General features: G+C 35.8%; 2 protein-coding genes across 2 annotated transcripts in view; one reads left to right on the top strand and one right to left on the bottom strand.

The window, feature by feature from the left end:
* Window positions 1–9,891, bottom strand: part of KMO (kynurenine 3-monooxygenase) — a 76,751-nt gene extending 66,860 nt beyond the window's left edge. The window contains 1 exon segment of the mRNA XM_059996743.1: window positions 9,598–9,891. The gene's annotated coding sequence lies outside the window, so the exon portion shown is untranslated.
* A 2,379-nt stretch (window positions 9,892–12,270) lies between these two features.
* Window positions 12,271–26,821, top strand: part of FH (fumarate hydratase) — a 42,908-nt gene continuing 28,357 nt past the window's right edge. Inside the window, exons 1-2 of the mRNA XM_059996730.1 lie at window positions 12,271–12,442; window positions 24,249–24,383. Of these exons, the coding sequence (XP_059852713.1) occupies window positions 12,311–12,442; window positions 24,249–24,383 (267 nt within the window). The 5' untranslated portion in view covers window positions 12,271–12,310. The remainder of the gene's footprint in view (window positions 12,443–24,248; window positions 24,384–26,821) is intronic.

The raw sequence follows: 26,821 nt of genomic DNA, 5'->3' as shown, positions 1-26,821 counted from the left end.
ATACTGACCCTTCTCATACTCTACCAAAAGATTGAAGAAGAGGGAACACTCCCAAAGTCATTCTATGAAGCCACCATCACCCTGATACCAAAACCTGACAGAGACAATACCAAATAATATAATTACAGACCAATATCGTTGATGAATACAGATGTAAAAATCCTCAATAAAATATTATCAAACCAAATCCAATGACACATAAAAGGGGTTATACACCATGATCAAGTTGGATTCATCCCAGGGTCACAAGGATGGTTCAACATATGCAAATCAATCAACATAATATACCACATCAACAAAAGAAAAGACAAAAACCACATGATTATCTCAATAGATGCAGAGAAAGCACTTCATAAAATTCAACATCCATCATGATAAAAACTCTTACTAAAGTGGGTATAAGAGGGAACATATCTCAATATAATAAAAGCTATTTATGACAAACCCACAGCCAACATAATACTCAATGGTGAAAAGTTGCAAGTGTTCCCCCTAAAATCTGGAACAAGACAAGGTTGCCCACTCTCACCACTTCTATTCAACATGGTATTGGAAGTCCCAGCCACAGCAATTGGACAAGAAAAAGAAAGAAAATGTATCCAAATTGGAAGGGAAGCAGTAGAATTGTCATTATATGCAGATGACATGATTCTATATATAGAAAACCCTAAAGAGTCTGCACAAAAACTAATAGAACTGATAAAAGGATTCAGCAAGGTAGCAGGATACAAGATTAACATACAGAAGTCAGTTGCATTTCTTTACACTAACAATGAAATATCAGAAAGAGAATGTAAAAAAAATCCTTTTTAAAATCGCATCAAAAAAATAAAATACATAGGAATAAACCTGACCAAGGAGGTGAAAGACTTATATGCTGAGAAGTATAAAACATTGTTAAAGGAAATTGAAGATGATTCAAAGAAATGGAAAGATATCCCATGCTTTTGAATTGGAAGAATTAACATTGTTAATATGACCATACTACCCAAAGCAATCTACAGACTTCATGCTATCCCTATCAAATTACCCAAAACATTTTTCACAGAACTAGAAAAAGTAATCCTAAAATTTTTATGGAAACATAAAAGACCCAGAATTTTCAAAGCAAGGAAAGGACAAACCTGAGGAAAAAGAACAAACCTGGAGGTGTAACCCTCCCAGACTTCAGACAACACTACAAGCTACAGTAAACAAAACAATGTGGTATTGGCACAAAAACACACATACAGATCAATGGAACATAATAGAGAGCCCAAAAATAAACCAACTGACCTACGGTCAATTGATCTATGACAAAGGAAGCAAGAGTATACAACGGAGAAAAGACAATCTCTTCAGCAAGTGGTGCTGGGAAACCTGGACAGCCACAAATAAATCAATGAAGTTAGAACACTCTTTCATACCAGGCACAAAAATAAAGTCAAAATGGCTTAAAGACTTAAATATAAGACACGACACCATAAAACTCCTAGAAGAGAATATAGGCAAAACATTCTCTGACATAAATCATAGCAATGTTTTCTTAGGTCAGTCTCCCAAGGCAATAGAAAAGAAACAAAAATAAACAAATGTGATCAAATCAAACTTTAAAGCTTTTGCACAGCAAAGGAAACAAAACGATAAGACAACCTATGGAATACGAGAAAATATTTGCAAACAATGCGACAAACCAGGGCTTAATTTCAAAAATATACAAACAACTCATACAACTCAATACCAAATAAACAAACAAACCAATTTTTAAAAATGGGCATAAGACCCAAATAGACATTTCTCCAAACATACAGGTGGCCAACCAGCACATGAAAAGATGTTGAACATCACTAATTATTAGAGAAATGCAAAGCAAAACTACAATGAGATATCACCTCACTTCTACCGTATAGCACAGGGAACTATATTCAATATCTTGTAATAAACAGTAAAGGAAAAGAATATGAAAAATAATATATATGTATAACTGAATCACTTTGCTGTACAGCAGAAATCACTCCAATCAGAATGGCCATCATTAAAAATCTACAAATAATAAATGCTGGAGAGGGTACGGAGAAAAGGGAACTCGCCTACACTGTTGGTGGGAACGTAAATTGCTGCAGCCACTATAGAAGACAGTATGGAGGTTCCTCAAAAAACTAGAGTTGCCATATGATCCAGCAATCCCACTCCTCGGTGTATATGCAGAGAAGACCATAGTTCAAAAAGATACATGCACCCTAATATTTATAGCAGCACTATTTACAATATCCAAGACATGGAAGCAACCTAAATGTCCATCAACAGATGAATGGAGATATATATATATATATAGTACTCAGCCATAAAAAAGAACGAACAATGCCATTTGCAACATGAATGGACCTTGAGATTATCATACTAAGTGAAGTAAGTCAGAAAGAGAAAGACAAATACCATATATCACTTATATGTGGGATCTAAAATATGATACAAATGAACTTATTTACAAAACAGAAACAGACTCACAGACATAGAAAACAAATTTATGGTTACCAAAGGGGAAAGGGAGTGGGAGAGGGATAAATTAGGAGTTTGGGATTAGCAGATACAAACTACTATACAACAAGGTCCTACTGTATAGCACAGGGAACTATATTCAATATCCTGTAATAAACAGTAAAGGAAAAGACTATGAAAAATAATATATATGTATAACTGAATCACTTTGCTGTACAGCAGAAATTAACACTACACTGTAAATGAATTATACTTCAATAAAAAAAGAAATGATGACTTAAAAAAAGAAAAAGGGCTGCAGTAGTTCAAAGCTTCAGATATCAGTATATTGCCTTAGTATTTCTGCTTCTGCCGAGTGCCTGTGGGTGATTTCCCACTCATTTGATGTGTAGAATTAGCGAGGTCTGTCTGTTTCTAAAATAGGTGTTCCCTTGATGTCTATATGTCCCTTACGAGACTAAACTAGTTATCTTCAACTATTTGCTCTCTTTCAGCCTAGGAGTTTTTTTCCACAACACGTGATGTGCCCATTTTGAACGTTATTCATCTGAAAGACAAATTCGTATGGAAGTACTCATTGGCAGATCAGTCACAAATAACATAGCCTGAAGTTTACATATAATTCTCTGCTTGATAACTGTAAACTTTCTCTTCTACTCAAAAAGCACATCTGGTAGTATATTATTACCTGAGTAACATTCTGACTGCTTTAATTATTTTAAAAAATCATTTAAAACTTTCAAAACCTAACTCTTCTGTATGACGTATTGTTGACCCACGTCACAAATGATCTAGTTAAAACAATGTTTTATGATATTGAGATTAACTATGAGGATGCTGATAACTGTTATTCTATGATGTTTCTAGATCATTAATGAGGTGGATCAAGTAACTTTCCAGGTCTGAGCCAAAGAAACACGCATCAAGCAAGTAGATAAGAGATTAATAATGAATCATGTGGTTCTATGCAGCCTATAAGAAACATGCTAGTGGACTGATAGGTAATGATCATTATTACTTTGGCAGCAAGTCCCAACTCTTGTCTCAGTTCACTCTCAGTAGAACAAGTAAAATTACTTTGTATTATTGTCTCCCAGGAATTTCCCCAGTCCCTGTAACAGGGAGAGTCAGTATTATTTGACTGTTTCTCCAGTTAGGTGACAATTTTCAAGTCTCATCTTGTCTTTTCCTTTTTTTCTCTTTTTGAAAATACAAAACTAAATGAAATTTGAATTATAAAGTAGCTACATTTCATAACACCTGAATAATGTGGATTTGATATTCTTTGGGTTGGAGGAGAACGAAAGAGATAACTTTTTGCTTGAGGTTGGGCAGGAGGAAACAGATCTGAGTAGAGTAACATAGTCAATAACTTTATAAATTGAAGGATGGCATAAGGGCCTTGGGTGTCTGATAAGAGAAAGGGCATCAAAAGCTTGAACAAAGTTTAACTATTACAAAGCTACAATTTCGACCACGGCTACTTGTCTTTCTATTCTTCCTAAATGTCAGGTAGAAAGAGTTGCCTCAGGAAACTTAAAGATGACCACACTCTTTTTCTATGGAAGGTTTTCTTGAGGGAAAGAAGGAATTAATGAACTTGTTTTCTCCCTCCTCTGAGCCTGAAGAATGTGAGGCTGTGGGACAAGTTAGGGATTTATGGGGTAACTGTTGTGTCAGGAGCAGCAGCATTTCTTCCTCATTGGGATTTGATTATTTGTTAATCCCTAAATCAGGTCCTTCTCCAACAGAATGACTCCAAGCAGAGCATACTTTACAGTATGCTTTACTTTACAGAAGACACTGAATGTTTCCACTTTTCTCTACATATATTTATAAGTTTTAAAAATCTGCATTGTTGGGAACAATAAAAGTTTATTAAAAATTAAAATTTCGAAGAGATTAATTAATACAATATTTGCTCTGTTGTTTTCATCATTGTTATACTGTTGAAGTTGAGATGAACTCAGCTTGCTCAATAATTATTTATTCATTTCACCAGGTCTTTGGCACTTACAGCTCTATGTCTTCTGTCTTTGCAGGGCTGGCTCTGCATGTTTAGGTCTGAAAAGAAAAAAGCTGTAGTGGATGAATAGAAAAGGAAATAAATATTAAAATAAATTAATAATGGACCTTATACTCTATAATGTGCCATAAAGTTAGGAGTGTGGTTAACTTAACCCTCTCTACTTGAGGTCCACTAAAAAAAATTTTTTTTAACAGAAGAAAAAGGAAAGATCATCTAAGACTGAGCCCTGAGGCACTTCCTCATCTTCAAGTGAGGAGCTAGCAAAGAATAGCATGAAGGACTAGCTAATTAGATAAGGGAAGAGGGGGACATTCAATACTGCAAAGATCAGGAAAGAGATATTTCCAAATGGAAGGAGTGTCAGTTGCATCACTGCTGCTGAAAATATCGGACACTGTCCATTGGATTTGCAACTTGATGGTCATTGGTGAACTTGACAAAAGCAGTATCAGTGGAGTGATGTGATCTGAAGGCAGTCTCTAGTAAACTGAAGAGAGAATCAGAGGCGAAGTGTAGATGGTGAGCAAATATGCCCTAGAAATGGAGAGGTAGTTGAAGTGGGATGCAAGTTGAGGGAGTTTTGTTTGGTTTTGCTTTTAAACATGGGAGATAATACAGCAAGTTTACAGTATTAGTTTATGGCAGTGGTCCAATAAAGAGAAATAAACTGATGATGTAGGAAGAAGAGTAGAAAATTAAAGGTGCATTGTCCTTGATGGGGTGTGGAATCCAGCACATTAGTAGATTTTTTTTCTTTATTTTTCTTAGGGAATGGAGAGAGAGTTGCTTAGTTTTATATTTATTTATTTATTTTGGGTTGTTAATTTAGTGTTTTTCAAAGTTACTGTACATCCACATAGCTTTAAAAATCAAAAAATTCTACAAGATAGCCAACATAAATGGTCATCATCCTCTTTATCTCTCTGTAATTTGTCCCTGCACAGAACCATCACTTCCAACTCCAGGGTATATATATCCGTATCTCTAAATAACATGCAATGTTATGACTTTTTGGTTGTTTTAATTTCTGGTTTTAGGTATTAGATCATGACTTCCTATCACTGAAGATGAGGATTAATGTTTTTCACCACCTTTTCTTTTCTCCCAGCACCTATACTCTTTCCATTTCTCTATCAGTATTGTTACATCAACAGTTTGGTTAGATTGATATTTAACATTTAATTTATTATAACTATGGCCTGTCAAATTTAATAATGATTATGTTTACTTTCCTGAAAAATACAACTATTTTTATTTCTCAATTTAAAAATGGTATCTTTTTCTTTGCTGAATTTTCAAGGACATCATAAATTCAATCTCCAAAATCTCCCCCATTTATCTAAATCTCTTATGAATACATTCAAGGGTTTTAGATATTTTATATTCTTGAAGAAATAGCTCCTGGATGCTCTAATCTGCTTCAATCTGGGATGGTTGCTCTCTGTGTTAAGTGCAAGCTGTCATATCCTCATCTAGGGATTTTAAATATCTATCAGATATGTTGGAGACTCTACTTCTTGAAGCCCATGACTTCCCCTTTCTTGGTTTACTCCCTATTTTTGGTGAAGCCCTTTCTCCAAGGATTTTCTGAAAAAGAGTAAATGGTAAGTAAGTTTTTTGAGACCTTGTCTATGTGAAAATATTTTTATTCCATCCTCACATTTGATTTGGCTAGGTATAGAATATTAAGTTGGAAATGATTTTCCTCCAACAATTTGAAGACATCAGTCAGCTATTCTCTAATTTCCAATGTTGCTGTTGAGAAGTCATGAAGATTCCTAATCCTTCAATCGTGACTTATTTTTCTCTCCAGAAGCTCTTCTCTCTGCTCCCAGTGTTGTTACATTTATTGATGACATGACGGATTCTGGCCTGTGTTCCCCATTGTTCTGGCACTAGTGGACTTTGTTAAACTAATTACACAAGGCAACCATTAGACCTAAGTGGCTCTAATGCTTTTGTGGCCTATATAAGCAAACCAAAACCTAAGCCTGTAAGTGCTTCAAGGTTAAGAAAGTGAAACCTAAGAATAACCAATCACAAACAGCCAACTGGCTTTAAGCTATAGCTAATCAGATCATTTCCTTTGCTTCTGCACTTTCTCTATGTAAGTCTTTGTCCTGGCTTCTACCGGCAGATTGCTCCTAATCACTTCTGGTTTGATGCTGCCCTGTTATAATCCAGTTTTTCTCAAATAAACAAAAATTTTAACCTGCCTCCACTTCTATTTTAACAGCTTTACTCTGAAAACTCATTTCTGCTAGTTCTAAAATATTTTCTTGAATTTGTTTAATAGTTTCTTCCTCTTTGTTTTTCAACATTATTCAGATGTTGGACATACTGAACTGTTCCTCTAATTAACTTCTCTCTCACATTTTCCTTCTCTTTGAATATTTGCTCTACTTTCTGTAGACTTTTACAGCCATATATTCCAACATTTCTACTAAATTTTTTCTAAGAAATACCCTAGTAATCTCCCAGGTTGGGAGATATCTTAAATTAGAATCTTCAGAGTTTTTATTTATTATACATTATTATATACAGTCCTCTATTATTATTATAGGATAATAAGAATATTTTAACTGATAAGCATAGAAACTTACTATAAATTTTGTCAACAAGGTGTTTAGATTTAGAACAAAGGAAAGAGAAAACCACTGCATTGTTCATTTGGCCTTCATGGCAGGACATCAAGTTCCATAACTTGAACAGAAAGCAAAGTCAAAGAGAAACTCAAACAAACCATGCAAATATCAACAAGAATAAAGCAGGTCAATATTGTCATCAGACAAAGTTCAAGGTAAAAAAAGAAAAAAAAGAATTAAAAAACCATGCACACAAATCTCTAAGCAAAATAAAAACGTATTTTGCATAGATAAAAGCTTGCATCCTAAAATGAAGATGTATAGTGTCAACTATTAATTTAAAGGCACTTACATTACATTTTCATTATTAAGTAACAAAAATAAATTAACTAAGTCAATGTTTCCCAAATTTCAGTCATTTGTATAGCACCTTCACAATATACTTAAAGTTTTGTTTCATCTTATGTACATTTTATTTATATAAAAATGTAACATTATACTGCTGCTGGAGAAGGGAAATCAGGTTCATTGATAAATAGAAGGGAAAAATACAAATAAATTCTAAATTGTAGCTGAATTCTTCACCTGTGGATGAACTTTAGCCAAAGGCGTTCCCTCTCTTTTTACAAGAGATATTAGCAAGTGTTGGAGAAGTGTAAAATAAACATTTGCACATACACCTAAAAGACTCTTTCTTACAAAATAGAGATCGAAAATGGGATAATGGCCAATGTTACTTAATGTTGCATTCCTGGGCCATGTACAGGTGGCAATATTGGTTTATATCACACCCTTGCAGAAACTCTGAACTAGACTTAAGTCAGGAAGTTGTGGTGAAGAAAAGGAAATACAAAATAAACCAAAAGAAAATAGGAAGAAATTAATAATCAAAAAAGCACGTTCAAAATAACAAGGAAAAAAGGAGTTGACATATATTGAGCCATTATTTGATCTCTAGAAAACACAAATTGTCATGGGAAATGTGAAATGAAGTGGGCCCCTTCCCTGACAAACTCCTTGAAATGGCTACCTTTTCTCTACTTTGAGAAGTAGGCTCACCAGAAGTCACAGGAAATTAATAAGGTGAGAAAGATGGGTCCAAGAGGGCTAGAGCAACTAGTTGCAACTTTTTAAAAATTAATTTTATAAGTTCTATAAAGCCAGTGTGCAATATCCCCAGAAATTAAGAGGAACAGCAAACAAGGTAGCGCTGGCTCATTGGGCTTAGTGACACAGTGTGCCAACCCAGTAAAAGGCAACCAAATACCCCTGGGATAAATTGTAAACAGGGTTCCAGTGAGCAGGGAGCTACACATATGACTCCTTATATAAAGAATAAATGTAAATTGGTCTTGCTCTTCCTGAAGTAGGCAGAGACTTTGAATGGAAATGAAAATGAAGAATAAATGTAAAGTACTCCTCTCTTAGTAACATAGTACAACTATAACCACATTAGCAACCTTAAGTCTAGCCTGAATTTAAACCTAAGCAAGTCCCTTGAGTGTGGCAGTCAAAATCAGCTGAAATTCTGAAAATGGGACATAATGCTATGAATGTTGAACAAAAAGATTTAATTTATAATCTAAGCTTTATACTATTTAATATTTCTGTTGCAGAAAGCTAAGAAAGAAAACTGAAGAAAAGAACAAGAGCTAAAAAGTATAGGAAGAGAAGGTTGCTAAAGTCTTCTGGGAAAGTTCTTTCTTATTTTTTGGGGACTGTTTCTGGAGAGACCCTCTTTCACTGAAAGTTATTACATGCAGATTCAAGGTTTGGAATTGCTGTAGCCATCTTGTCAAAATCTGAAGATGAAGCCTACACAAAGAAAAGGGCAGAATGAAGATAACATAAGAGAGATAAAACTACAACAGTGAGATCATCTAGTCTGGAAACTGTTCTATCTGTGGATTTGTAACCAAGCAGGACCCTATGTGACCTTCCTGGGACAGAAGCGCTACCAATGTTCTCCACCTGCCTCTTGTTTTAGAAAAGCTTTAGTGTCCCAGGTTCCCCTGAGTTGCAAAAGTCTGGCTCAAGAATTAATGATTGAAAAAATATGAACATGTAGTAACAAAAAATAGTAGTTGAGCCAGGAGAACTGGTGACAATTTGAACAATAAATCAGGCATATAGCAGAATCTTTAGTTCTTCTCTGAAGGGTATAGATAGCAGTATCTGATGCACATTCCTGAGTTGTTTTACAGATACCAAAACCACCACCAGATGGAAGAAGCTAATGGCATGATGACCATGAGCATGTAGCTCCAAGACATGCTGGAGCCTGAGGATTGATAATGTTAATCCCTGTGACACCACCCTGTTACCTCACCATCAATCAATCAGGGTATTGTGCATGAGCTGATCATGCACAATTCTCTGTGACTCCTCTCCCTCATCTCCCCTTTAAAACCCCTTCCCTGAAACCCATCAGGGAGTTCGGGGGTTTTGAGCATTAGCTGCCCATACTCCTTACTTGCTTGTGCCTGCAATAAATGCTGCACTTACCTTCACCACAACCTGTTGTCAGTAGATTGGCTTTACTGTGCACAGGCAAGCAGACACAAGTCCAGTTGGGTAACAGTTTTAGTTACATGAGTCCATCTGGGCTGGATATCCAAGACAGCTCACTCACATGGCTGAGAATTGATGCTGGGTGCCAGCTGTGAGCTCAGCTAAGCTGTTGACTAGAATGCCTGCCTGTGGCCTCTCCAGGACAACTGTCTTAGGGCAGTCAAACTTTTTACATGGTGGCTGACTTAGCACAGGGTAAGTGTCTCAAAAGACTCATGGGGAAGTAGCACAGCCTTTTCTGACCTATCTTCAGCAGCACTCAGATTCTATTTGTTATCAGTGAGTCATAAGACCAGGCTAAATTAAAGGGGAAGATACTATTTAGACTCACCTGTGAAAAAGTCACACTGTAGAAAAGCAGATGGGATGGGAGATATTGCTGTTGGAAAATAAATTTTGCCACACCCATTTATTTTTTTTTTAATTATTTTTAATCATTCTGCAGTGCCAAGCTCCATTTCCTGAGAAATATTAATAATGATACAAAAAAAATCACACTATGTGCCTGCAAAATAGTTAAGATTGTGGGTTAGTTAGATGATAGTGGGCATCAATTTTCTCTTCTATAAATAGGAATAATAATAGGACCTACCTCATAGGGTTGTTCTCAGTGTTAAAAGAATTAATACATATAAGTGCTAGAAAATTTTCTAGATCATAACATGTATCAATAGGTGATTGTTAAAAGGGATTAAAATAGCCCATTTATAAAACATCTGTCAGTTAACATTTTAAGTTAAAATGTATGGTGGAAACAGAAGATACACTCAAAATAAAATGAAACAGAATTATCTAAAATAAAATGAGAAACATACATCAGGCAAATAACCACTATACAACTGGCATAGAAAACAATATTTAAAAGAATTTAAAATAACAAGTAACAGAAATAAAGAGTGATGTTCCCAATGAAGAGAGACTACCTATAAAGAAATCATTGGAGCATTGTGTATAACAGCAAAAAATTACCCTTCATTAAAAACTGTATAAATAAAAAGTTTTACATTCATTCAATGAAATACTGTTAAGTTAAAAGATTATTAAGAAAATGTCATACATAAAATGTGCTAAATTCATGTGATGGAATACTATTAAGTAAAAACATCATGGCTAGATGTTAAAAACAGAATCCGGTTATAGAATAGTAAAACTGTAAATTTTTAAAAACCGTTGTTTGCATACCAATATGCAAACCAAAAAATACACTGGTGAATATTATATCAAAACAATGACAGTTTCTGGGAAGATGGGGAAGAAAATGCCACTCCATTATTAGTAATTTATTTTATTTTACAAAGGGTATGAAGCAAATATATCAAAATGCTAGCATTTCCTAGGAAATGGGAGTAATTATTAGTAAGTGCTTGTTTCTGTAGTTTTCTGTCAAACCGATGACAACGCTAACAATATTACCTTCACACTAAACTTTGGTGTGCTGTCTTCTTATTCAGTGTTGTCTGTCTTTTAATGGTGGAAAGCATAACCATAAGGGATGGATGGTTCATTGTTTTCTAAAACCATTCCACTGTCTTTTACTCTGAATTTTTTTTATTCTGAACTTCTAACTTCTAAATAAATCTTGGTTTGTTTGACAGAGGGAGGAGATACTGAGATACAAAGAGGTGAGGGGGGTGGTTCTGGAATGTTTAGATGGTAGTTCAACTATTATGCTCTTTCATTTAAATTTTCAAATTTTAAATATATACGAGTCAAGTTCGTAAGCCACAAAATAACAAACAGTGTTACCTAGAGGTTTTACAGAGACTAACTCTAAGAAGCTTGGCTCTGCAGGTCCTGGACTTTTGACTTCTGGACATCATCCAATGGTTCTCTTTCTTGATTAACTGTCATCTGGTTCCAAAAAGTTCAAAGAAGAAACGAGAGAAAAAATTGTGGTTACTATGCAATTTTATATCTGTTCCTGCTTTCCTATCATCATCTATAAAAACAACATGCCTTTAATCTGAAAATATATGTTATCAATGCAAAAGACTTGGAGAACCTGTATGCAAAAAATTAAAATTCCGAAATCACCTATGATTATGGACATCTTCCCCATTACATTTAAAAAAAGAGTTCTTAGAGTACCTACTAAGAAGAGAAAGGAAACTGTACAGACCTCAAAACAACAAGTTAAACAAACTGAGTAATTAGTGTTGGCTTTTTATGGATAATTATGATTTCAGTCTCTATACTTCGTTTTCTAAAATTTCTGTACTTAAGAGGTAATCTGGAACAGATGAAAAAAGAGCAAATAGAACATGTAATGTTTACATGGTAGATAAATGAATAAGTAAATTCTCCTCTCTAGGCTACGCCACCAACCAAATACTGACTCATTAGCTAATACCTCTCTGTTAGGCACAGTAACACAGTAAAACCAAACCAAACCAAATAAACACTGGTTCAAGGACACCACGAACCCCCTTTCCCATCATTCGTTTCCCAGGAATCCCAGGGCTCTACAGTGAAGAAGTTAAGCCCGCCCCTCACGCTTCACTGGCCATTGGCCACTGGTCCCGCCCCACAAGCTTGTCTTTGAAGCCGTTGATTGGATATGAGTGAGGACCGTGGAGGGGACTGGTACTGACAGCCGGTGCGGAGGCGTGGCCATATCCCCCGGAAGTTCTACCCGGGCCGCCGCGCTATGGATCGCGCGCTACGGCTCCTCGCGCGTTCGCGTTTCCTCTCGCGCGCTCCAGCTTCCGACCCCCGCCCTGGCCCCGGCCCGGGTGGCGCGGCACTCCTGCTGCTTCGGCCTCCGAACGTCTTTCGAATGGTGAGCTCGTGCCGCCCAACCGCCGTGGCCGCCCCGCGGTGACCTTCAGGCCTCCCGCCTGCCGGCCCTAAGGTCCCGATACTCGGCTGCGTGTTGGAACTTCGCTGCTGGCCCGGGGCGCCTCTTCCGCCGGGGGAGCGCCCGGGAGGGGCGGCAGCTGTTGGCGAGAGCCCTGTCGGGCCTCCCCGACCCCGCCCCAGCCGCGCTCACTGCTTCGCCCCTGCCCGCGGCGGCTGCCCTCGGAACGGTGCTGGGGTGGACGGTGTGAAGAGGGGGCGGCGCCGGAATGGGACGGTGTCCGGAGGGGGCTGCTCCGCTTCTGCCTTTGATGGGCCGAGCTGGATCCAGCCCCTCTGAGCTAGCTTCTGGGGTCACAGCTCTGCAGGGAACTGTTCTTAGGCCTCCAGGCGGGTTGAAAGTTCTTGTGAACCTAGGAGATTTTACTTTTCATGAAATTGGCCATTTAGTTTGTTAGGCTGGTTTTCCCCACTTAACTTTTGTATAAACCCTGAAATGTGAAACAGGGGCAGAGTGTCCTGAAGTACGTTGGAGGAAATTGCATGGACCATAACATAACTACAGCTGAATCAGCACTTTTTATTGAGAAAGACCTGCAAGGAACTTAAAGGTCCAATTTCAGGTTGTGACACCCTGACTTACATGAGCCCTTTTGCGCTTTAGAGTGTCACCTTCGGTAATTTGGGCTTCAACAAGCATTAAATACGTATGCTCACATGTGTATTATCAGGAAAAGTTTGAGAAATAAATGCTAGTTTAGGAAGACTTACATTCTGCACTTTTCACTGCTGTATGAGCTTTCATTGAGGGAGATGTGATTTCAGACCCTAGTCTGCTACTCAGAGTTGGGATTTGGAGCAGGTAATATTTGTCCTCAGTGTCTGCCGGTAAAATGAAAATAATTACAAATACTCATCAAGATTGCCCCTGTGAAAGTACTTTGAGTTTGGGATATGGTGAGTGCTTATTAAATGAATGCTTCCATCTAAGGTATTTCAAAGGCCCAAGACATTTTTCTGGGCTATAAACTGTAAGATAATTTGATGACATCACTGTACTTGAAACTGCGAAATCAGGGGTGCTTTATATTTCTGCAACTCCCTGCTTGAATAATTTTAGTGCACTTTAGAGCCTTTTAAAAATTTGATTTTCACTTATTTAGTGTTTTGTAAAAGGGAATAGAAGGCTGGAGAACTGACTCTATCCCGCTGTCAATGTCAAAAAAATAGCATTGCGTTGCTTTTAATGTTGTAATGTTAGCTAACATCAGATGCGGATAGATTTTTTTTTTATATAATCCTAAATACATCTTTTGCTCTCTAATCTTCTCAGCTCCAAAATCTCTGAGTTGATTTTATTAAAAGTTTTTCTTGTTGCTAGTGTTAAGAAATAAACTATATTCAATATCCTGTGACAAACCATAATGTAGAAGAATGTGAAAAAGAATATATATGTATAACTGAGTCACTTTGCTGTATAGAAGAAATTACACAATATTATAAATCAACTATACTTCAATAAAATTTTTTTAACAAAACAAAGAAATTCACATAACCCTAAATGCCCTGTTACCTTTTATCTCAATTAAGAACACAAAGAAGTTCATCCAACAGGAAGATTACATTGAATGCTCCCTGTGTGTAAAACAGTCACTATGGGCACAGAGTTTAGAGACTACTGAGGCATATTAAATAAGCAAAGAAGTCATGCACAGCTAATAACACTGTGGTACCGAGGAGAAAAAGTACAGTGAGAGTGAGAATATATAATGGAGACCTGCTGTGAAACTGCCTTGGTAGCATGGTGGACAAGGAAGTCCTACATTTTTTAAAGTTACTTTATTTTATGATCTTCAGGATGGCTATAAAGTCTGGAAACATAGATAATATTCTGTGTCATAATGCAATATCAATAAACCATTTATTACATATTTGTCAGTATTTCAAGACTTAGTGGTCACCCTATATTTTAAGAACAGAAAGACTTTTTAAAAAGTCTGTTTAAAGAAACTGAAAGCCCAAACACAATGAAGTCAAATTTTGGATTTTATCTCTTGAGATAGTCTTTTTGCCTAGGAAATGATTTGGATTTTCTTGAACACTGAAATATTCTTTTAAACCACCTTAGGATAAGAATCTGAAAGGCATTTTATATTTTCTTTAGGAGATACCATGGTTTAGTTAATGGTTATCTTACACATGCATGGGGATATACTATAGGCCTGAGGCCTATATTTTTTTGGCTGGCCTTTCTCATTTAGACTGGCATGCAAATTTGGAGACCACCTCATCAATTCCTGAGGTTACTGGAATTAGTGGTTGGTAATAGCACTTGGTATTTCTAGGGCTAAATAGCAATCATACTACGGTGAACACTGGACACGTTAGTCATTCATGCTTCTCCAGGAGGGGAAGTGATTGTGAATAAACATGCATCTCCCAGGACATCAGGAAATTGCACATTTGTGCCTGCCCCATGCCTATCTGGTTAACTCTTTAAACTTCTCCCAGAAATTCTGCTCTGTAAATTACAGGTTATAAAGACATGGTTTTCAAAAAAACTAGTTTTTTGTGACAGTGGATTATATTATATGAATTAAAAACATATTTAATAGATACCATCATGACATCATTTTTCATCAAAAGCACTGATAATTTTCCCATTAATTTAGGTGAGCAGCCCTCCTCTTCTTGCCCAAGCCACTGGGAAGAGGTGACATACATTATAATGTGGGAAGGTTTTGAAAATCATACATATGTTTTTCAGACTTCAGGTGGACTCATTAGTGGGTGGAGAAATCAATGTAGTGGGCAGTTAACAGCATTGGTTTTTTGACAGAATAGCATAGAATAGAAAATAGGCATACAGGACAGATTTTTTCACAGAATTTTTGTTTCAGGTTTGTGTGCATCTACATGTGTGTTTATGTACAATATAAAGGGTTTTTCTTCTGTAGGTCATTGGGAAGAACGTTTGAAGAGATTTGGAAGTTACCTGTTTCATTGTTCCTCTATCTGTGTATATGTGCTTGTCTAACAGACACCAACCATAGGCATTGCCTCCACTGACAGAGCCTGGAGCCTTTCAGAGTATTTTACAGGATTGCTTCAGTTTCTGATCTACAGATTTGTGCAACCTGTATATTTCCTGGGTTAAAAAAAGGGAGAACTTTCTGGTTTTTTGGAATAGTTCATTAGCTAGCTAAGCTGCTACAATGTTTGTTGTTGGAAATTTGGGATGTTTATTTTTATTACTGTAAGGACAAGAAGTATATTTTTTGAAGTGTTTACTGAGATTGTGATTTCAGCCACAATTGACATCTGCCATTTTTTAATGGTCAGTGTCAAGATCTAGAATTTGATGTAGACCGTTGTTTCTTGAGTTAGAATTTAAATTTTTCTAAAGTTTAAACTTGAAGAACATAGGTAAAATTTATTCATTTAAATCTTTCCAAAATACTTTGGATATGAGTTTTATCATAGCAACCTGTTATTTAGGTGACAACATTATTCCTGTTTTATGATGAAAATTTAATAATTTTGAACACAAAAAATGATGTTTTAAATTTAAGGAATCGAACTTGATTTCACAAATGACTGATGGAAACCAATCTCCTTTCTTTGGAGCCAGTAACTATTTGCTGTCTTATAACAAGGTGATGGAGAGGAAGAAGAACCTAGCTCATGTGTCCAGTGCCACTGTTGTCATTGCTAATGTTATTGCACCAAAGTATATTTTAACATACAAGGATATTTACTTAGGATATTTAAAACAAAGATCATTATGCAAAAATTTTTTGTGCATTTGAGATATAAAACCCCAGCTGCAAGTTGGCATACAGTGGTGTCAGTGTAAGCACACTCTATTAGAGAAAAATCTAACTGTACATCTTCAGATCCTACAGGGTAGTGGTTGTTGTGGGCCAATCTGGAGTTACTTCCTCCATTTCTTGGTTTATGGAAGTGATAAAAAAGGGAATCCAAACAGCTTTTAGAATACGAAAGTTCAGGGTTTGAGTGTTTCAGGCCCTCCCTCTTGCTATCTGGGTGATCTGCTGAGATTATTTAATCTTGTGTAGCCTCAGTGTCTCCTTCTTTAACATGGGAATGACGATATTAAAATCTCCTAGGGTGGTTGTGAAATTCAAATAAGGTGATACCTAAAAAGTGTTTGCTACATAGCACAGTAAATGATTATTTTTATTGGCTTCTCCTTATTGGCTTAGACCAGTCCTTTGCAGACTTTTTTTTTCCATTTTTATTGAAATGTAATTGACATACAGCACTGTGTAAGCTTAAGGTGTACAGCATAATTTGACTCACGTACATCATGAAATGATTGACACAATAAGTTTAGTAAACATGCATGATATCATATAGAGAATTAAATAGAACAGATTTTTTCTTTGTGATGAGAACTCCTAGGATTTACTCTTTTAACAACTTTCATATATAACATACAGCAGTGATAATTATATTTATAATGTTGTACATTACATCCCTAGTACTTATTTATCTTGTAACTGGGAGTCTGTAACTCTTGACTGCCTTCATCCAATTCTGCCTAACCCCACCCTCTGCTTCTGGTAACCACAAATCTGATCTCTTTTTCTATGAGTTTGTTTGTTTGCTTGTTTGTTTTTGAAGTATAATTGACCTACAACACTATGTTAATTCCTGTTAAACAACATAGTGATTTTTTAAAGTTATTTATTTATTTTATTGAGGTATAGTTGGTGTACAATATTATATAAATTACAGGTGTACAGTATAGTGACTCACAATTTTTTAAGGTTATGCTCTATTTGTAGTTATTATAAAATATTGGCTATGTTCCCTGTTTTGTAAAATATAGCCTTGTACCTTATTTTACATATAATCGTTTGTACCTCTTAATTCCCTACCCCTGTATTGCCCCTTCCCTCTCCCCACTGGTAACTACTAGTTTGTTCTCTATATCTGTGAGTCTCCTTCTTTTCTTTTTTTTATATTTACTCGTTTGTTGTATTTTTTAGATTCCACATGTAAGTGATATTTGTCTTTCTCTGTCTGATTTATTTCACTTAGCAAAATACCCTCCAAGTCCATCCATGGTGTTGTAAATGGCAAAATTTCATTCTTTTTTACAGCTGAATAGTTTTCCATTGTGTATATATACCATATCTTTACCCATTCATCTGTTGATGGACACTAAGGTTGCTTCTGTATCTTGGCAATTGTAAATAATATTGCTATGAACATTGGTGTGCATGTATCTTTTTGAATTAGTGTTTTTGGTTTTTTCAGGTTTATACCCAGGAGTGGTATTGCTGGGTAATATGGTAGTTCTATTTTTAGTTTTTTGAGAAACTTCTTTTCTACAGTGGGTGCACCAATTTACATTCCCACCAACAGTACATGAGGGTTCCCTTTTCTCCTCATCTTCACCAAAACTTGTTATTTGTTGTCTTTTTGATAATAGCCATTCTCACGGGTGTGAGATGATAACTCTTGGTGGTTTGGATTTGCATTTCTCTGTTGATTAGTGATGTTGAGATCTTTTCATGTGCCTATTGGCCATCTGTATGTCTCCCTGGAAAAATGTCTATCTGGGCCCTCTACCCATTTTTTTTAATTGGGTTGTTTGTTCTTTTGATGTTGAGTTATATGAGTTCTTTCTATATTTTGGATATTAACCCCTTATCAGATATATTGTTTGCAAATATATTCTTCCATTCAGTAGATGGCCTTTTTGTTTTGTTGATAGTTTCCTTCACTGTGCAGAAGCTTTTTACTTTGATGTAGTCCCGTTTGTTTATTTTTGCTTTTGTGTCTTTTGTTTCCCTTGCCCAAGGAGTTATATACTAAAAAATTTTACCAAGACCCATGTCAAAGAACTTATTGCCTATGTTTTCTTCTGGAAGTTTTACGTAAGTTTCGGGTATTACATTTAAGTCTTTAATCCATTTTTTAATTTATTTTTGTGCATGGTGTGAGAGAGTAGTCCAGTTGGATTTTTTGCATGTAGCTGTCCAGTTTTTCCAGCACCATTTATTGAACAGGCTGTCTTTTCCCCATTGTATATTTTGCCTCCTTTGTCATGGATTAATTGCCCATATAAGTGTGGGTTCATTTCTGATCTCTATTCTGTTTCATTGACGTAAATGTCTGTTTTTGTGCCAGTGCCATACTGTTTTGATTACTATAGCTTTGTAGTATAGTCTGAAATCAGGGAGCATGATACCCCCAGCTTTGGTCTTCTTTCTCAAGATTGTTTCAGCTGTTCAGGGTCTATTGTGTTTCCATATGAATTTTAAAATTATTTTTCTAGTTCTGTGGAAAATGCCATTGGTATTTTGATGGGGATTGCATTGAATCTGTAGATTGCCTTGGGTAGTATGGGCATTTTAAAATTATTATTTCTTCCAATCCATGTCTGTGTCATCTTCAGTTTCTTTCATCAGCGTCTTATAGTTTTTTGAGTACAGATCTTTTACCTCCTTAGTTAGATTTATTCCTAGGTATTTTATTCTTTCTTTATGAGATTGTACATGGGATTGTTTCCTTTTTCTCTTTCTAGTAGTTCATTGTTAGTGTATAGAAATGCAACAGATTTCTGTATATTAATTTTGTATCCTGCAACTTTACTGAATTCATTGATGGGCTCTAATAGTATTTTGGTGGTGTCTTTAGAGTTTTTATGTATAGTATCATGTCCTCTGCAAACAGTGACAGTTTTACTTCTTCCTTTCCCACTTGGATTCCTTTTCTTTTTCTTGTCTGATTGCTGTGGCTAGGACTTCCAATACTATCTTGATTAAATGTGATGACAGTGGGCGTCCTTGTCTTGTTCCTGATCTTAGAGGAAATGCTTTCAGCTTTTCACTGTTGAGTATAATGTTAGCTGTGGATTTGTGATATACAGCCTTTATTATGTTGAGGTATGTTCATTCTATACCCACTTTGTTGAGAATTTTTATCATAAATGGGTATTGAATTTTGTCAGAAGCTTTTTCTGTATCTGTCAAGATGACTCTATGATTTTTGTTTTTCAGTTTGTTAATGTGGTATATCACATTGACTGATTTGTGGATATTGAACCATCCTTATATCCCTGGAATAAATCCTACTTGATCATGGTGTATGGTCCTTTTAATGTGTTGTTGAGTTTTGTTTGCTACTATTTTGTCAAGGATTTTTGCATCTGTGTTCATGAGAGAGATTGGCCTGTAATTTTCTTTTTTTGTGCTTTGTCTGGTTTTGATGTCTGGGTGATGCTGGCCTTGTAGAATGAGTTCAAAAGTGTTCCTTCCTCTGCAGTTTTTTGTAAAGGTTTGAGAAGGATAGTTGCTACTCTTCTCTAAATGTTTGGTAGAATTTTTCCTGTGAAGCCAATTGGTCCTGGATTTTCGTTTGTTGTTGTTAATTACTGATTTAATTTCATTACAGGTAATTGGTCTGTTCATATTTTCTATTTTTTCCTGGTTCAGTCTTGGGAGATTGTACATTTTAAGGAATTTGTCCATTTCTTAATGGCCATTTTATTGGTATATAATTGTTGGTAGTAATCTCTCATGTTTCTTTGTATTTCTGTGGTGTCAGTTGTAACTTCCTTTTCATTTCTGATTTTATTGATTTGAGCCCTCTCTCTTTTTCCTTTGAGTCTGGCTAAAGGTTTATCAATTTTGTTTATCTTTTCAAAACACCAGTTCTTAGTTTCATTTATCTTTCATAATTTTTTGTCTCTATTTTATTTACTTCTGCTCTGATCTTTATGATTTCTTTCCATCTGTTGACTTTTGGGTTTTGTTCTTTTTCAGGTTCCTTTAGGTGTAAGGTTAGGTTGATTTTTGATTTTTCTTGTTTCCTGAGGTAGGTGTGTATTGCTATAAACTTCCCTCTTAGAACTGCTTTTCCTCTGTCCCATAAATTTTGCATCATTGTGTTTTCATTTCCATTTGTCTCTAGGTATTCTTTTATTTCATTAATGATCCATTGGTTATTCAACTGCGTATTGTTTATCCTTCATGTGTTTGTGTTTTTTGCAATGTTTTTTCTTGTCATTGATTTCTAGACTCATGGCATTGTGGTCAGAAAAGATGCTTGATATGATATCAGTTTTCTTATATTTACTAAGACTTGTTTTGTGGCCTAGCTTGTGATCTGTCCTGGAGAATGTTCCATGTGCATTTGAAAAGAATGTGTATTCTGCTGCTTTTGGATGGAATGTTCTATATAGAGCTATTAAGTCCATTTGGTCTAATGTGTCATTTAAGGCCAGTGTTTCCCTGTTAATTTTTTGTCTGGATGATCTGTCCATTGATGTAAGTAGAGTGTTAAAATCCCCTACTATTACTGTGTTCCTGTCATTTTCTCCCTTCGTGTTTGTTAATATTTGCTTTATATTTGTAGGTGATTCTGTGTTGGGTACATACATATTTGCAATTGTTATATCTGCTTAGATTTATCCCATGATCATTATGTAATAGGCTTCTTTGTTTGTTGTTGCAGTCTTCGTTATAAAATCTGTTTTGTCTAATGTAAGTATTACTACCATGGCTTTCTTTTCATTTCCATTTGCATAGAATACCTTTTTTCATCCTGTCACTTTTAGTCTGTGTGTGTCTCAGGATCTGAAGTGAGTCTCTTGTAGGCAGTATATATATGAATCTTGTTTCCATAAGCATTCAGCCACTCTATATCTTTTGATTGGAGCATTTAGGCCATCTACATTTAAAGTAATTCTTGATAGATATGTACTTATTGCCATTTTGTCCTTTGTTTTGGGGTTGTTTTTATAGTTCTTTTTTGTTCCTTTTTTCTTACTTTGCTCTCTTGTTATTTGATGACTGTCTTTAATATTACATTTGGATTCCTTTCTCTTTTTTGTGTATCGATTTTGGTTTGTGGTTACCATGTGGTTTATATATTGCAGTGTGTGTGTGTGTGTATGTATGATTATTTTCAGCTCCTGATCTTTTAAGTGCAAAAACACTTTAAGAACCCTGCATTTTTATTTCCCCACACATACTTTTTCTGTTTCTGACATTGTATTTTACATCTTTTTGTCTTGTGTGCCCCTTAACTTCTTATTGTGGATATAGACAATTTTACTGGTTTTGTGTTTCAGCCTTCCTACTAGCTTTGTACATGACTGATTTACTACCTTTACTATATTTAGCCTTACCAATGAGATGTTTTTTTCATAATTTTCATACATCTAGTTGTGGCCTTTTTCTCTTAGAGAAACCCATTTAAAGGTGGTTTGGTAGTGCTGAACTCTTAGCTTTTTCTTGTCTGTAAAACTTTTGATCAGTCCATTTAAATCATAATGAAAGCCTTGCCTGTTGGAGTCTTCTGATTTAGGCTTCTCCCTTTCACCACTTTAAATATATCATGCACTCCTTTCAGGCCTGCAGAGTTTGTGCTGAAAACTCAGCTGAAATCCTTATGTTAAGTACAATTACCTTGTACTTAACTTGTTGCTTTTCCCTTGCTGCTTTTAGTATTCTCTCTTTATCTTTAATTTTTGCCATTAATTAAAGTGTGTCTTGGTGTGGTCCTCTTTGGGTTGATCGTGTTTGGAACTCTCTGTGCTTCCCAGACCTGGATGTCCTTTCCCTTTCCCAGGTTAGGGACATTTTCAGCTATTATGTCTTCAAATATGTTCTCTGCCCCTTTCTCTCTGTCTTCTCCTTCTATGGCTCCTGTAATGTGAATGCCAGTACACTTGATGTTGTCTCTGAGGTCTCTTAAACTGCCCATGTTTCTTTTCATCCTTTTTTTTTTCCTGTTCAATTTCAGTAATTTCCACTATTCTTTCAGCCCACTGAACTGTTCCTCTCTGTCATCTAATCTACTGTTGATTCCTTCTAGTGTACTTTTTATTTCAGTTGTTGTATTCTTTAGCTCTCTTTGGTTGTTGGCTCGGGAGGTCTTAAGGCAGCTGGCCTGCTGGTGGGTGGAGCTATGTCCCTGCACTAATAAGCTGTATTCCAAAATGGTGCTTTCAAGAACTGATGTCCTTGTGGTAGAACAAGCTCCCATTAGTGGCTGCCCCCAGTGTGTAGGTTCCCAGTGTGAGCTCCAGTTGCCTCCTACCTCTCCAGGAGGCTCTCCAAGATCAGCAGGTATTCTGACCCAGGTTCCTTTCAAATTACTGCTTCTTCCCTGGGTCCCAGAGTGTGTGAAATTTTGTGTGCACCCTCTAAGAGTGGAGTTTCTTTTTCCCACAGCCCTCTGGCAAAAAATGAGCCCTGCTAGCCTCCAAAGCCAAACTTTCAAGGGGCTCTTCTTCGCCCTGCTGGGGAGCCTGACATGGGGCCTGGACCCCTCGCTTCTTGGGGAGAACCTCAGCAATTGTAATAATCCTCCAGTTTGTGGGTCACCCCTCCTCGGGGGGTGGGGGGCAGTGGTAATAGGTTTTGACTTTATTGTGTCTTCCTCCCTCCTACCTGTTTTACCATGGTTCCTTTATATCTTTAGTTGTAGAAGGTCTTCTCTCTAATTTTCTAGCCTTACTCATCAATCATTGCTCTGTAAATGATTGTAGTTTTGGTGTGCCCATGAGAGGAGATGAGCTCAGAGTCTTCCTACTCTGCCATCTTGGCCACTCCCCTCCTCTGCAGACTTTTAGGCATAGAAAAAAAATGTACCTCATTGGATATACACCTATATTTCTAACTAGGTACAAGGATACTTTTCTTTTCATGCAATCTAAAAGGCTTTATAATATATAAAGGATTTTTAAATCTTTCTAGTCCCAGGGGATAACTACAAAATTAATTTTTTCTTATTCAGAGGACTGTTTACTAAAATAAGGTTACTTGGCTGGGTGTTTTTAAATCTTTTGAATCATCTGACCATGTTTATTTTATAATTAATGCAAGATGAACATTAATTAAAGTTCTGAGTATCTCTGATACTCTTAATCTCTTTAATGTAAAATATCATATGTAAACTCCAGATTTGTATATATATTTTTTTAATTAGTGTAAGTTGATGTACTTAGTAGCGTCCTAGGTTCTCCATAAAAGGGATTTGGGGTCCTGGGTTCTTATCCTGGGGAGTGGATTGGTTTCAAGATATAAACTCCTTAAAATCATATGTAAGATTTTACATATATGTATTTATGTTCATTCTTCTAGAGAGAAGATCCATAGTTTTCCTCATATTCTCAAAAGGTTCCAACACCCTGAAAAGGTTAAGAACTGATGTCCCTTTGTCTGTACATTTACTATAACTTATAGATGAGAAAAGCTGACTTGCTGAAGGTGACACAGCTACCAGATGGTGGGCTGTCTCACTGCAAAGCCTGGACTGTTTTGTATGGCACTAAGCTATCTCTCATGCATAATATTTGTAGACCATAGTTGAGCTTTGTTTAAATATATAATTATAATATATATATATATATATATATAACACTTTCAAATTTTAAAGTATCATTCTTGGTCATTTTCCAAAGTTCCCAGTAAAATAAGCATTAACCTAAGTACATCAAAGCTTGACCAATAATAGGCATACTCCTGAATTGGAAAAGATTATTATTTTTATTTATCATTTGCATAGTGTATGAATTCTACAATCTGTCTTTAACACATGTATTAATAAATTTGTGTGACAAAAATTTCTCAAGAAAAAAGCTGGAAGTGGGGGGAGTAGAATGAGAATCAAAATGGAATTTTTTTGTCTTTTTGGTACTTATTAAGGTTTCTTTACCTGTACATGATGTATTGTTTATATGATGTTATTGTTCTTGATACTTGGTTTCTTTTCAAGCTATAACAGTGTCTTGTCTTTATCTTTAGGCAAGCCAAAATTCTTTTCGGATAGAATATGATACCTTTGGTGAACTCAAGGTCCCAAATGATAAGTATTATGGCGCCCAGACTGTGAGATCAACAATGAACTTTAAGATTGGAGGGGTGACAGAACGCATGCCAGTAAGTGGCTTTTTTGGAAATGTTGGCTTATTTTGGATGAACTTGGCATTATTCAGTGAGTCACCTTACCTTATAAATAAGTATTTTACAGAGTTAAAATGTAAAGTTATTAGAGAACTGGCTTTGTGAATAATAAGATGTTTCTCTCTCAGTAAAGTGTCAAAGAACTTTTTGAAGTTTAGTATACTAATATCTTGAGCTATGTATGACTTTGAGTATTTTGGATTTTTGATAGAACTAAGTGATTTGTCTTTCATTCTTGTTTGGATTTTTCGTATTTTTACTTGAATTTTGCAGTTTGTAAGCACTTTTAATTTTGATACTTAATTTTTTACTGATTTTTTAAATGATTTAAAAGAAAACCAATTTTTCTTTAATATTATACTTTACCTGTCTTGGCTTCAGTTTGTAAAAAAGTATACACAAATTCATAAAAATACTATTTGTCATGATGTCTGGCATATAATAGGTAATATATAAGTATTTGTTCATTGCTAACATGAATGATTTAATCATTAGAAAACTTTCTACCATATTTCATTAAATCCTTAGATTAGAACTGATCCTCAATTAGAACTGATATGTACTACTAAGAAAGAAAAAGTCTGCCAATTAAAGTTGTGACATGTCATTGATTGTAGGATGCATCTTGATTTCAGGGATGTTAAAGTGTGAAAAGAATTGATGGAATATATTACATATCCTACTGGAGCCCAGCTAGGGTATGAAAAATAGTCAGTGTAGGAATGCAGGATAGGCTAGTAAGCCTAGAAGGAACCAGGCTTCATCTGGTGAGATACTGTTTAACATTTATCTTCTAAATATACTTTTTATCTTACAATAAATTTAACTTCCGTAGTTTAGCTAATTACTAAGGCTTCAAGACTGAATCTTGACAGGTTCATACAATTTCCCAAGAGACAGCTGAATCTTCTTAGAAGAATCTCTCTGTTATTGCCACCCACAGCCAGTTTAATGGTGAGGTAAACACAGGGTCAGACTACATGGTTGGGAGACAGAGGGTAGCAGATCCTAAAGTATTCTCATATAGTTCAACTCCTGGGATTAAAGAGATCAGTCTTAACCAGTATTGACTGGAGTAAGTATGGCTCATGTTTTGAATTTCCTGCTTCAACCAGCAAGGTGTGTGGTTCTGGGAGTGCATGATTGCTGCCACTGCTGCTGTCCCAGAGATAGAGAAGTTGTTTGGATTTGGACAGGTGTCTGTGAAACATGGATATGTGGGTTATCGATTTTTCACATTTGGCTTCATCTGGATGAATTTCCTGAACTATGTTAAATATAAAGCAGACTGTGTGCCTTGAGCTAAGTAGTATGATTAAACCCAACCCTTTGTACCTCAGGTCCATAGGAAAATAAAACCAAAAAAGATTATGAACTGCTATGTGAGTAAATGAAGAATAATGAGACCCTTCTTTCATCTCCAATGATACATTTACTATTTTGTTTTAATAGTGTCCAGTGAAACTTTCTGCTGTGACCTTTGTTCATTTTCATGAGTCCACAAGCACTGTGGGGTCAGTCACTCCATTCTAGTAGCCTGAGTTGATTGGCATTTGGTTGTGACTGTGGCTTGGTTGTGACTTTGGCAGTGGTTTAATCCACTGCAGTGTTCCTATAGAAAATTAAATTCCCATTTTTTTTCATGTGTAAAGTTTTAAAGCTTCTAATCTTTTGTGCCATATATCTCCATTTCATTTGGGTAAAACACTTGTAATGTTTTAATTTTGATTTCTTAAAATTCAAAGTAAAAATGTTTTGTTTTTCTTTCCTTTTGTTTGCCCTTCAGTTTATCCTCTGTGTGACCCAGGTTCAGTGTGTCTTACTCATTACTTTTTCTTGTTTTTCCACTTTTATTTTCCTCTAAGGACTATAGCTTCTCTTTTACAAATTTATCACTCTCTTCTTCACCCTTCCTTTCTTCCTTCTTTCTCATTCAAACCTGGTATGGTATCTAAATCACAGTCTATATTATTCACTTTGACAAGAACACATAATTTATTTATCTTGCGGAAAGTTACAGTACCCCAAGCCCAGTGTAGCCCTGCTTCCTGCCCCAAGACTCATTTATCTTGTATTTCATTGAAACCTCATCAGATTTACTCAATTTATCCTGTTAAATTTTATGAGGTGCTTTGGAGTAGAAAGTGAAAAGATCTGAAAACTAAAAGGGTTTGATATGTGGTTATATATATCAGAAGCTATCACCTTTAAGTCTGTAGAACTCTGGGTTTTTAAAAAAAATTATTCTGAGAGAAATGTCCAGTGATTTATTGAGTGTCAAGGCTTCACTGACTAAATAAAATATCATGTTTTTTGGCTTTGGGATGAAATGATACCCATTCAGTAACTGGGTATTTCATACTAATTAGCAGTTAAATATATTATTTCTTTTTATTATTTGTTTATCTAGTTGA

This window comes from Delphinus delphis, chromosome 1 (genome assembly GCF_949987515.2).
Source record: "Delphinus delphis chromosome 1, mDelDel1.2, whole genome shotgun sequence".
NCBI lineage: Eukaryota > Metazoa > Chordata > Mammalia > Artiodactyla > Delphinidae > Delphinus > Delphinus delphis.
The sequence above is the reverse complement of the archived record's forward strand: the minus strand, read 5'-3'. Positions and strand labels throughout refer to the sequence as shown.